This window comes from Camellia sinensis, chromosome 11 (genome assembly GCF_055761805.1).
Source record: "Camellia sinensis isolate YWXY chromosome 11, ASM5576180v1, whole genome shotgun sequence".
In the NCBI taxonomy this organism is placed as follows: Eukaryota; Viridiplantae; Streptophyta; class Magnoliopsida; order Ericales; family Theaceae; genus Camellia; species Camellia sinensis.
Window position 1 is genome coordinate 91823899 of NC_138971.1, and position 13739 is coordinate 91837637.

General features: G+C 38.5%; 1 protein-coding gene across 1 annotated transcript; it reads left to right on the forward strand.

Moving 5' to 3' along the window:
* Positions 1–1930: 1930 nt before the first annotated feature.
* On the forward strand, positions 1931–6555 carry LOC114287781 (Ankyrin repeat family protein). The gene is made up of 5 exons (XM_028231226.2): positions 1931–2227; positions 2514–2646; positions 4002–4126; positions 4259–4405; positions 6216–6555. Exons 1-5 carry the CDS (start codon positions 2024–2026, stop codon positions 6348–6350), a joined length of 744 nt encoding a protein of 247 aa, XP_028087027.2. The 5' UTR covers positions 1931–2023; the 3' UTR covers positions 6351–6555.
* Positions 6556–13739: the final 7184 nt, after the last annotated feature.

Consider the following 13739-nt stretch of genomic DNA (forward strand, 5'->3'; position numbering starts at 1 on the left):
AAGATGACGAACTTAGTAATGTAGATAGAGAAGAAAGTCAAGATAATCATAGTAACATAAATCCACTTTATGTGATGACAGAGGAAAAAACAATATCACAAAATAAGATATATAATATTAATGAGATAGATTTGGAAAATTTCACCCTAAGTGATATGAATAAAGTATTAGATACTAGATACTATTAATATATAGTTAGGGGAGATACCCATGAAGAAGCAGTATCATTTTTAGATCAAGAATTTCATACAGAATATGTAGATGCTATTTTAGAAGATAAAATACATCCAAGTAAAATATTTAAAATACATGAACGGTTTAACTTAGAAGATACTTTCTATATGAACACTCAAACAACCGAAAGTACAGGAACTAGTAACCCACAACCTACGGTAGAAGATCCTGTAGAACCAATGCATTATGAAGTAGGAGGAAGAAGACCATTAACCAATACATGATGTAGTAAAGTAGGTCCAAATAAAAGGTACAGGTTTCATGGAAAGTGTAGACAAAACCAACTAGGCCACGGCCTTGGCCAGCAGCATGCCATGCCACAGCCTTGGCCAGCAACATGGCATGCCAAAGCCTTGGCCAGCAGCATGCCATGCCCCGGCCTTGGCAAGCTTGCCCGCAAGCCATGCCATGCCACGGCCCGCATGTCCTGCCACGGCGTTGCCAAACATGCCATGCCACGGCCTCGGCCCGCATGCCATGCCCAAGGCCGCGGCTCAGGCCGCGGTCGAGCCGCGGTGCATGCCACCCAAGGCCGCAGCCCAGGCCGCGCCCAACATGGGGCGTACCTGCTACTGCCTTGCCATGCCAAGGCCAAGGCCAGCAGCATGCCTTGCCACGGCCTCGGCCCAACATGCCATGCCACGGCCTCGGCCCGCATGCCTTGCCACGGCCTCGGCCCAACATGCCATGCCACGGCCTCGGCCCGCATGCCTTGCCACGGCGTTGCCCAGCCGAGGCCGTGACATGTTATGCAGGCCGGGGCCGTGGCATGGCATGTTGGCCAAGGCTAAGGCATGGCGCGCCTCGTGGTGCGATAGGGTCCGGGCACGATGGGGCTCTCATCCTCTCCGGTGCCCCTTTACAGGGGACTTGGGCCCGGTCCGCCGTTGAGGACGCTTCTCCAGACTACAATTCGAATGACGGGGTCGCTCGATTTTCAAGCCAACGGCATGCCATGCCAAGGCCAAAGCCAGCAGCATGGCATGCCACGGCCAAGGCAGCCCAGCCAAAACCAGCGGCATGCCATGCCAAGGCCAAGGCCAGCAGCATGCCATGCCACTGAGCCTAGTCGGCTACCATGCCTTCCTTAGAGTTTAGTCCCAATGAGGTCATGGGTTCAATTCTCTTTAGGGGGGTTGAATTAAGTGTGTGCAAGCACTTAGATGCTTTGCCAAGGGTAGAGAGAATTTCTCTCTGCTAATCTAACAACTAACAACTAATATTTTTCGATAAAAAAAAGAAAAGAAAAGAAAGCATAGACAACCAGATATAAGTATACAATTACAGCCAACAACTAACCAAGGAACCCTTTTAGACTTTGCTAGATTCGACCCTCAATATGGTAAGAAGTGATAGAAAAATGGGAAAAAGATGCGGCGAAACCAAGGAATCCTTTTAGACTTTACTAGATTCGACCCTCAGATAATTCGATCCTCAATATGGCAAGAAGTGATAGAAAAATGGGAAAAAGATGCGGTGAAACCAAGGAACCCTTTTAGACTTTGCTAGATTTAACTCTCAGATATGGCAAGAAGTGATAGAAAAATAGAAAAAAAGATGCAGCGACGGCATGGATAAATAATCTCTTTGAATCAACTGAAATTAAGTAAATTAAAAAATAAAGAAATAATTAATTAAAATATCTTAAAAATTTGACAAAAAAAAAATAAAGTGCGAGTTACTCGAAAATTATTTTTAAAAATTTAAAAGCCCAAACCGAGCGTAGTTTGGACGGATGATAGCCAAAACCCTGAAAGCAACCCTAAAGCGTGGAAGTTGAAGCGTCTCAATGGAAATGGAAATCGATCCTCCGAAGAAGCCAGAAGTCGGAGCAGAAGCAATCAAGAACGATGACTTCTTCAATTCCGCCGAAAATGGCGACTCTTCCTTCTTCGAAGCTCTCTCACACGATCAGCTTCTCAAAGCCCTCTCTCTCAGGAACGAAGATTGCCGCTCGCTCCTCCACGTCGCTGCCTCTTCAGCTCACCCCAAGGTCCACCTCTCTTTCTCTCTTCCAATTCATCTTTTTTACTTACCAAAGCTATTGTTAGGGTTTAAAGGATTTGTCTTTATTTACTTATTCTACGTTTGTCTGAGCAATTAAATCAATAATTAGTTTGGCATACACATTTTCTGTTGATTTTGAGGATCATTTTGTGGAAAATCGAACCTTTTAGTCGAATTTTCATCTGATGGCTCTTGTTGACATGCATTGTACTATTCCGTTTTTGAAATTTTGTTCTTGATGTTTTTTTTTATTTTTATAATGAATTGATTAGGTTGTGAAGATACTATCAGCTGCAGATCCATCTGTAACTGGTATAAACAGTGCGGATGAGGAGGGCTGGGCGCCACTTCATTCCGCGTCTAGCAGTGGGAATGTAGAAATTGTGGAGATTTTGCTCAGCAGTGGTAAGGAATTGTTATCAAGTTCCAAAAGAGTTTCTATTATTTGTTTCAAGTTTGTGTTGGATGGTCTCGAAAATAAGTCCGAGCTAGTTAGTTGTATGTCATAGGAACAAATATATCTTTCTAGAGAAAAATAAAATATATAATTGGGAGAAGAAGACTGCATAAATGTGAGTGATGGGTTGCTTGCAAGTCCAGAGCACTCGCTCAGAGCTGTTGCTTTAGTTATTGTGAGAATTTTAAGGTTGGCAAGGTTATTTTATATTAACTGTAACTAATATGGTATCATTCAAGATTTAATGGTGCAGACTAACACATGTACCCTTTTTAGATTAGAGGAAGTAGATTTTGAGAGATTCTATTTCATGGAGACCTTTAAAATATATGTGTGTTTGTTTGTGTAGCTTGCTTTAATGGATGAATTCTTCATTTTATCTTTTTAATTGTTTGTTTTTGTGTTCAAGCAGCTTGCTGATTCTGTGCAGTGTGCTGTACCTTCAATATGCCAATTTCTGTGAGGTTTTAAGGGTGGTCAAGGGTGTGAGAATGTTAGATGACTACTAGTCTCAAAAGCTTAAACTGTGACATGTTAGGAAATGGACCAAACAATGCATGTCAAGCTTTTTAACACCCTACTTCACGTGTAATCCTCACTTGCACAGCTAGATGCAATCATTCAAACATAGAGAGATATAGAATGTACATGGAAAACCAATGCAGACAAAGAGACTTGAGCCTAAAACTTTTCACCACTAGTCCCAACAGCTTACTCTATTAGGAAAGCACCCAACAATGCATATCACTCCAACAGAAACATTATTAAGTAGGATGAATTTGGGAAAAAAAATCATTAATACAAAGATGAATTGGTGACACCACCTATTTGTCTTCGACATTAAAATGATATCTCTGATTGAATCACTCTTGAATCATATTCCACTGAGTAAATTGTAATATGAAGAATAGAGTTTTATATATTCTTTGATGATTGATCCATCAATCGTTGGTGTATGTCCTTTGCTTATGGATTGCTATGTTTTGACCTCAATGTGGTGAGCCTCCCAAGTACCATCTTTTTTCTTTGAGGTACTTGAGACATTTGGCACTATTATGGGAAATGGTGTGCATGATGTGACCCATTAACTGATAGTGTGTTACTAATTGTGCCTTTAATTGGTTTTATGAATGTTATTGAACAATTTTTGCTGGTGTTTTTATAGGATCTATCTTGAGTATACGTGGAGTTTTTTCTTTCTATTTGTTCAAATTAGCCATTTAGCCAAAGTTTGTAGTTTCTTGTCAAAGTGATATCATCGTATATCAATAGCGACATTTTTATACTTCTGCTGAATGCACAGGGGCTGATGTTAATTTGAAAAATAATGGCGGTCGTACTGCTCTTCATTATGCTGCTAGCAAGGGTTGGTTGAAAATAGCTGAAATTCTACTTTCACATGGTGCAAATATCAATTTGAAGGACAAGGCATGTAACATCACACTAGTGCCTCTTTGCTTATATATATATATATACTTTCATTAAGCTTGTTTTGTGCTGCTGATAGCATAGGTCTTGGACTTCCTCCCTCAGTATTTGGTTGATTTTAATTTCTTTTAGGTTGGATGCACCCCTTTGCATCGTGCAGCAAGCACAGGGAACTCAGAGTTGTGTGAACTTTTAATTGAGGAAGGAGCTGAGGTTGATGCTATTGATAAAGCAGGTCAAACTCCCCTAATGAGTGCAGTAATATGCGAAAACAAAGAGGTAATTATTATTGTTATCTAATCCTCAAAAACTTGATGCATAAAAAATTCATTGGATTTTTATTTATGAAGTATGTTAACCTAAGCTATTGCAACATGCGTTCTATTTGTCTTAATTTTCAATTTGTCTAGTAGATTAAGGCCATCTGGAATTGAGTTGTATTACCAAACAAACATGTCTGTGTTGCCTTTCAGACTCATCTTTCTTTAACTTCTAGGGTATTTTGAGGGTGGATTTCGATTGGAAAGAGCTTTCTAAGCTCCAATTCTGTATTCCAGCATCTGGATATCTAGCAGATTGAATTCTATACTTCCTCAAGCCCCTGTAACATATTGGATGGCCAAATCTTTAGTTCAATTCCTAATTTTAAATTTTTTAATTTGTTAGTTTTAGTCTTCAAGAATTTGCTAATCAACTATTAGTATAATTATGGTGTGTGACATGTGTCAGTTGTGTAGTGCTGATAGTGGCAACACCGATAGCAGCCATGCCAGTGGTGCTGTTGTGCCAATGTTAGTGTTTTTTCAAAGAGCTTTGTGGTGGTGGTGATGCCATTGGCAGTGGTATGTCAATTTCACAACTATCATCTAACTTAGTGGGTGTTTGGGAAGTGGCTATTTTTTAGACGTTTTGGCTATTTTAGTTTTTGTGTTTGGGAAGATGGGATGAAGTTTTATTTGAGTTGTATTGAAAAATGTGTTTGAAATGATGTTTAAGGTTGAAATGACAAATTTGTCCTTAATCCCACTTTTTTCAAAATTGATATAAAGGGGCAAAAGTGTAATTTACTACCGGTGGGACAGCCCGCCAAGTACAGTGGTAGGCTGTCAGTGCCAAAAAATGTAGGCTGCCGATCTACATTTTTTTTAAATTTTTTTATTTTATTTTTTAATGTAAGTCAATAAAATAGCCTATCCCACTGCTTCCCAAACACCGCCTTAATGTACTTGTTAAAAGAGTGAAATTTTGAAACCCCAAGTGGTTGCCCTGTGCTCCCTCCAAGGTTCAGGATCGAAACCTCTTAGATGCTAACAATTTCTTGGGGGCATCGAACTGGAGAAAAACCCTTGAATTAACCGTGGTGCACCTGCGGAAAACTCCTTGCCGAGGGCCTATAAACCCTTGGGGATTAGTTGGGCTTTGATCCGGATACCCTAGCGCCAATAAAAAAATAAAAAAATGAAATTTTGAAATAATTGGATTTTCATTCATTTCACCTCAATCTTCAATTTCAATTTTTTTAGGGGAATTCAAACTCATCCATGGCCAGCCTCTCATGTTAAGGACTCTTGATTATGTGTTTGTGAATGTCATCGTTTTCAAAAATGTTTTGGGTTAACGATAGCATGCAGCTTTGTTGTGTCCTTTTGACATATGATTTCATTTTCAAGTTCCTTGCGTGTGTGTGTGGAGAGCAAGAAAATGAAAATTCTGTCTCTTGTTTAGTCATTGTTGTCTTCTGTTGAAAGGGCAAGGAATGCCGATATATCTCTCAGGTCCATACTTGGAGATGGAAAAGTTTAGCATTCTGCGGTGCATGTGTTTTCATTTCCATTGGAGATGGTAAAGATTAGCATTCCACATGCTGCTTTCAACTGAAACTTTTGTTACCATATTAACTATTCTGTCATCAAACACAACTCTGATCTAGTGTCTACTTTGCCACTAGAAATTGGTACTGTTATTCAGAATGACTATTTGAAATGGAAAAAAAGAGATATGCCTTGAGATTTTTGTTATTTTGTCTGAAAAAAATTGAGGACAAAAGGAAGCATTTCGAAATCTCTTTCTGTTTCTGTTTGGTTGACAGGTAGCTCTCCTTCTGATACGGCATGGAGCGAATGTGGATGTAGAGGACAAGGAAGGTTATACTGTGCTTGGTAGGGCTTCTGTTGATCTTAGACCAATATTGATTGATGCTGCTAAGGCCATGCTTGAAGAATGAACTTTATTACTAATTGTGTTTAAATGGTAACTCTGCTTAAGTGGTTCAAAGTCTCAACTATTGAACTTTTTTTTGCCTGGATGACATCTCTGACTTGTACCAAAGAGGGTCCTGAAAAGGAAGTAACCTAACAATTGAAGTGTTTTTGTAACCAACTCTGTAGTTTCCAATTGGTCAAGATAACGAAGCATATATTTCAAAGGAATGAAGCAGTACTCACACCTGTGTGATGGATGGTTTAATTCAAAATTTAGTTTCCTTGTTTACTGCAGAATAAAGAACATGTATAGGGCAGTTCTTCTGCACTTATTAGGGGTGAGCATGGCTCGAATTAATTCGGTTTAGGAGTAAATTAGGGATTGAACCATTACCTATGGTTGTACCAAACCAAATTAGACCGAACTTGTAAAATGCAGTCTATTTTGGTTTGGAACTGTTTTTGAGAACTTTTTTATCAATCACAACATAATCACAAAACATTATTTACAATCTCAAAATTATTTAGAATTAGTTCTACCATTAGATAAGAATACGTTTGCAAGAGCAGAGGGTTATATTGAATATGAAATTCTAAAGAAAAATAATTTAACAAACAAACCTGCGCAAAACAACAGATAAATCAATTTTGAAATTAATTTGAAGTATATTATGGCCAAGGAAATCAATGGCAACACTTTGGTATGCAAACTATGATTCATAAATTGAAAAAATATCACCGTGTAAATTGAGTGACATAATTTTTTAATCACAAGTGAAAAAAATTCAAATTTAAAGCAAAAAAATATGTGAAATCAAAAAAAAAAAAAAAACTGTCAACTTTTGAGCGCAAAGTTGTGGCATGCTAAAATTTTAAAATTATATAAATATTAATCTGCATTTTTTGATTTGTAAAATAGACAAATATGTGTCATTTTTAATTTTTATTTTTTTTAAAAGTGTGCAGGGCACAGATAGAACATATAATGCACAAATAAGCAAACATATAATACCAAAAGAAAAAAAAAAGTACCCTTTGTTTTAATTTTAAAAAGTTTTAAAAGTGCGCAATGCACATACCCTAATTAGGATAGACTCCCCTCCATACGTTCATCTTTCCATACTCCTCTTTTAGGTTTCAATTTGGACTCACACCGATAATCTGAACCGTATATCTCGTAAGTTTTGTAATAAAGGTCATTCAAGCAAAAAATGAGCTTCATTAAAAAAATTATAAACATAGGAACAAAAACATTTTATTTTATAAAATGGATGGTTTAAATTCCCAATCACATTTGTCATTTATTTTATTAAAAAAAATGCAATTTTTTCTGAAGTTCATAATTTTTTGATGAAGCTCATTTTTTGAATAAATGACTTTTATTACGATACTTATGAGATAGACGATTAGGATCATCGATGCAGGTCCATATTAAGGCATACAAAAAGGATATGGAGAGGTATAGAGAAATGAAAGTATGAAAGGGAGCTTATCCCCACTTAATGAACACCTTCTTATTATCCTCTCCTGCCCTTCTTGATCCAGCCATGTCCAGCACTTTCAACAAGGAGGTGACACCTTGCATTGAATGGATCTAACGGTGAAGAAGGGACCACGTCAATGGAGAGGACATAGGGTTTAGTGGAGTGACGTCGTTTTGGGCTACACCCAAAAACGACACTCTAGCAAGTGTTCTATGATTTTGATCGATGTTTCCTTTGACCATTGCTGAAGTTGATCGATGATGTATGTTAGTTGTTCTATGATTTGGCTACTGTACAAGCACGAAGTAATCATTACTTGTATAATCCTATTGATCAAACTTACACTTCTCCAAACGTTGTCGTACGACCTGAAATCACAAACGTGAGCTAGTCGGCAGGTGTGTGCCGGAAACCCCTCTGAAGCATAAGTTAGCAAATAGGACCAACAAGGAGTAAAAAGCTCTGTGAATTCGGGAATAGTTATTGCAATATCAGGAATTAGGTTTGGTTTGAGCTTTTATAAGTTTCACATGGCAAAATCCTAGTAGGACTCTAATTCTCCTTAATAAAATCCTCTTAGGAATCACATTCCTAAAGGATAACGCTCATCCTTTAACACCCTCCTCACTACAAACCAAGTAAGATGGCATAACTCTTTGCACGGCTTCTAGGTGAGCAACCAAACTACATTAACCTTGTCAACATTTGATTCAACTATGCAACATGCAGCGCCGTGCAAATCCAGCATGGCACGCCACCATGCTAACGTTGCACGTCTCTTCACTTAGCTCGGTCAAAATGTTACACCAAATCGCGTTTGACCGGTCTTCATAGATAGGTTCGATCCTTGATCGCCATTGGAAAGAAGCTCGGTCCATGAACCCTTTGGACTTATTGTGTTAAGTCAAACTTGTTTGACCAGTTGGACCCCACACGGCCCAAACTAAGCAATCTCCAACCCATATCCTAACTCACCACAAGAGCCTAATTTAACCTGGCCCATTAATCACAACATAAATTTCTCTCTCAATTGCCCCTTAATTCCATCTGCGCAAGCATGACTAGGTTTACTTTGTTCAGCCGAGATAAACTCTATCACGATCCGATTATCTACCCGGTCTTTTGGCGCTCCATATCACTGACCTGATTGATACGTGGCACACCTAAAACATGTGTCACGCCCTCACTAGATCTGTGCAACTGGTACAGCCACCACGCACGACTCCCCAAAATTTGAACCATGACACCATTTCACCTTACATACATATATACTATATACACATGTTCAAAACACATACACTGTTCATATTTTTCTTCAACACAAACCCTAAGAACCATAGTACTCAACCTTTGATTTTTGGCATTTCAAACTCAAATCAAGGTGTCTTTCCTACATCAATTGATTCGCCATCTTCGGGGGTGCATCTTCACTATTGAAATCTGATTTTGTGCCCTAAATCGTGAGTTTTCTACACTTTTCAATACTTTTTCCACTACTATTCATACTGTTCTTGATGTTCTTGAGCCCATACTGTCTAATTAGCTCTGAAAATGGAGTTATGATATTAGTCACTGCCAAAATCTGGGCATAATAAAGCCTTAGACTAAATTAAAAGCCTGAACAACCCATAATCTTTCTTTTATTTGCACACAATCTGATTATTGATATGAACACCAAGGGATTTGGGCAAAACCAGGAAAAAAACCATATTTTTTATTCGAAATCCCAATTGAACTGAGAAAACTTCGCGTTTGTAGCATCCCCAAGAAACAAACCGAGCTAACAACCACTTGCTACCGCGCTAATATGAGAAATCCCAAAGGAACTGAGCTAAAACCTAGCTCAATCCCTCAACTAAGCTTCTGCCTAGCATAGCAAACACAAGACCAAGCTAGCATTATTGCTTAAGCACATGACAGCTAAAACCTTGCTCAGGCATTTGCCCGAGCTAAAACCTTGTTTGTGTTAACCGAATTGAAACCTCGGCTATGTACTAAACTGAGCTAAAACCTTGCTCACATGCTTAACTGAGCTAAAACCTTGTCCGTGTACATGACTGAGCTAGTAATTAATTCAGCTCAATGCTCGAGCTAGAGCAGTGCCCAAACATGCACACTCAATTTAACCGAGCAAACCATTTAGAGCTTCAGTACACCTTTATGCCTTGTCAAATTGCACTACTGTTTAGTTCAGTCTACAATTGAGCATAACACACTTCATTTTCAACCTTGCAGACTCAACTAGGATTTTCCAGGCACACCTTCAATATTGCCCTTTGCGATGCCTAATGCCGAGCAAACACGGGCCACACTAGGAAGCCGAAAAAACTTCTAAACTTATTTAATTAAAACCAGACTCCATGGGCAAATATCACTTCATGGTGAGCTCCCATAGCGCCATTACTGAATTCCGCAAGGATTACAACATTCCAGATGATGTAAATATTGAACTAGCTAAAGAGGGGATATTGCCATGGGACGGAGAAGGATTTTTCCCCTTCACCGTGATATTCATTGTTGAAAGAAGGTTGCGTTTCCCGATTCAGCCTCTCATATGAAAATTCCTTAAGCAAACAAGACTCTACCTAACCCAACTTTCCACCAACATTGTGACACCTAATTATTTGATTAATTTCACCATGTATTAACTAAACATTTAATAAAATTGTGAGTGGTAGAATACAAATTAAAATTGAACTCAAAATTGGACTTAGTTCTTGAGAGAGAAAATAATCTATGGGCCTAGGTAAATAATAGGAATTTGAAAAAAAAAAAAAAATATCCCCCACACCCATGTGAGACATTTGGTAGAACTTTTGGTAGAATTTTTGGGGCCTTTAACATTTTTGCATGTCCCTTTAGGTGATTCACCAAGGATATGCATGCATACTCACCATCCTATATGCTAGGCTGAAGAACCAGTGGGGACTTTTTATTTTATTTTTTCAAATTCCTATTATTTACCTAGGCCCATAGATTATTTTCTTTCTTAAGAACTAAGTCCAATTTTGAGTTCAATTTTAATTTGTATTCTACCACTCACAATTTTATTAAATGTTTAGTTAATACATGGTGAAATTAATCAAATAATTAGGTGTCACAGTGTTGGTGGAAAGTTGGGTTAGGTAGAGTCTTGTTTGCTTAAGGAATTTTCATATGAGAGGTTGAACCAGGAAACGCAACCTTCTTTCAACAATGAATATCACGGTGAAGGGGCAAAACCCTTCTCAGTCCCATGGCAATATCCCCTCTTTACCTAGTTCAATATTTACATTGTTTGGAATGTTGTAATCCTTGCAGAATTCAGTAATGGTGCCATGGGAGCTCACCATGAAATGATATTTGCCCATGGAGTCCGGTTTTAATTAAATAAGTTTAGAAGTTTGTTCGGCTTCTTAGTGTGGCCTGTGTTTGCTCGGTATTAAGCATCGCAAGGGGCAGTATTGAAGGTGTGCTTGGCAGATCCTAGTTGAGTCTGCACGGTTGAAAATGAAGTGTGTTATGCTCAATTGTAGACTGAACTAAATAGTAGTGCAATTTGACAAGGCATAAAGGTGTACTGAAGCTCTAAATGGTTTGCTCGATTAAATTGAGCGTGCATGTTTGGGTACTGTTCTAGCTTGGGCATTGAGCTGAATTAATTACTAGCTCAGTCATGTACATGGACAAGGTTTTAGCTTAGTTAAGCATGTGAGCGAGGTTTTAGCTCAGTTTAGTGCATAGCCGAGGTTTCAATTCGGTTAACACAAGCAAGGTTTTAGCTTGGGCAAATGCCTGAGCAAGGTTGTATAAATAATTATTTTTTGTAAGTACCATCACAGGAGTCCCATGCCTTGGAGGACTTAAATAAATCATTGGCTTCTGATTGGTCACTTTGTGGCCCTCTGTTTGTCATGGATCCATTAACCTCTGTTTTGATTGTTACCTTGGTGACCTCTGTTCTATTATGTATCGTGGTTATGATTAATCTGCTCATATGATTTCTAAATTAAAATTTTGTTGCTTAAATAATTTATTTATTCAAACTAAATTGTTTACTATTTTAGCCTAAATAATTATCCATGGTAATTTTTGTACCCACATGCTCACTGTATAATATTTCTCACTCTGCCATATGTTTATAGCTGTTATCCGCTTTCAAGTGATGAGATTTAGCAAAATCGAGATTGGGAATAAATTGCAATATTTTTTATTATTATTATTTATTTATTATCTATAATCCTGATCAGACTCTTGTTAGTAAATAAGGCCCAAACGAATATTTTTCTTTTAAGAAAACTTTTGTTTGGGTACCCATTTATTTTATTTTATTTTATCCGCTTGCGATATTAATATAGAAATTTAGAAATTTTTTTTACATTATTGTCACGGCACCTAACTCCTGGGTACTGAGGTCAGGTCGTGACAAACACTTGTAGAATAATAAATGGTATAGACGAGCTGAACCACAGCCTAAACCTCAACCTAGGTCTTGCCGAGCTATTCCACCAATACTCCCTTGGACAAACATATGATGGTTGGTGCTATTATTTAAAATAAAAAGAGGCCACGAGAAGATTGTTAAGAGAATGCTGGACAAGGACTTGCATGGCGATGACTTCTTGTGGGTCTCTAGAAATTATGAAGACATTGAGGCCCCAGGCTGGTACATAAGGATTGGCTAGTATGACAAGTAGCACGGCTTTCTTTCTCCTGCTCACTACTTCTACACTTTGCACTGAGCTAACACTTACTACTTGATTTTTTGCAAATTGAAACCAATTGAAAAGCACTTACACTTACACGAACTAGGATTCCCTTTGAGCTGTGCTAAGGCGTAGAGAGAGAGAGAGAGAGAGAGAGAGAGAGAGAGAGAGAGAGAGAATTACAACTCTCTATTTTTCTCTCAATTTTAACAACACTTACTCTCTTTTGATCAAGGCTCAAGAATATGTCTCTCACAGAATTTATGGACTTGGTTTGATATATTGAAAGATGGTATATCAGTGTATGGAAGTGTTTTGGCTCAAAACTTAAGCTCTCTCTCTTTTCCTCTCTAACTCTCAATTCACTCTCAGAATTCAACTCCCTTCCTCTCTCTTCTCACCCTTCCTATCAATCCATATAGATTATGAATGGAATACAAAGTCAAGGAGGTGGGAGACAAGGATGATGGAGTGATAAGGTTGGTTGCCTTGGATGCTCAGGGTAGAAGACCTTCCCCGTTTTGACAATGGAGGCTAATGGAGGATAATGGAGGGGGTATGTATGTATCTCGTGCATGAATCTGCCAAGAAACAGCTTGAATGGGCATGACCCACACGAATTCAACAAGAATTATACCAAACCTGCCATGCTCCTGGAAAAATTAGCCGGCCAGCCAATTTATTGGCTGGCCGACTAAAAACCTTCGCATGGCCGGCCAAAAACTTGGCTGGCTGGCCAAAAAGATGGCCGACCGTCCAACTAAGTGGCCAGCAGGCCAAAAAAGTTGGCTATAGCTGGCTATTTTGCTCAAAATAGAATTTTTCGACAGAATTATCATCATTTCCTCCTATTTTCACACTGTTCTTTGCTCGATTTCCTCATAAAAAGTTTCATTTTGAAGTTTAAAAGTGTGCCGCAGAACGCTACGAAAATATTCAGAATGAAGCACGGAAAGAAAGTTTTGAAAGAGAAGTTTGACTAGGACTTGAGCACTTGGCCAAAACAGGCTTGGGGTTGGAAATGAAGCACAGATTTCATCTTTCTTACTGAGAATTTTGTGAGAAACGCATTCTTGTTTTCATTATCAAGTAATCAAAACAAAGTGCCCAAGTCTTAGGGCTAGTCAAAATGGTGTGTCTACAATTGCCCCTCTTTGACAGTACTCGAAGTCATTTCTTGATGTGAGTGAATGTCAAAGCTCAAAGAAGAACCTTTTGACAAGGTCGTAAGGCTTGGCAAACA

Excerpts from the sequence above, each read along its gene's own strand:
- LOC114287781 (XM_028231226.2), top strand. The coding sequence starts at position 2,024 with ATGGAAATGGAAATCGATCCTCCGAAGAAGCCAGAAGTCGGAGCAGAA. Across the intron at positions 2,228-2,513 it reads CCTCTTCAGCTCACCCCAAG|GTTGTGAAGATACTATCAGC; the intron begins GTCCACCTCTCT and ends TGAATTGATTAG. Across the intron at positions 4,127-4,258 it reads ATATCAATTTGAAGGACAAG|GTTGGATGCACCCCTTTGCA; the intron begins GCATGTAACATC and ends AATTTCTTTTAG.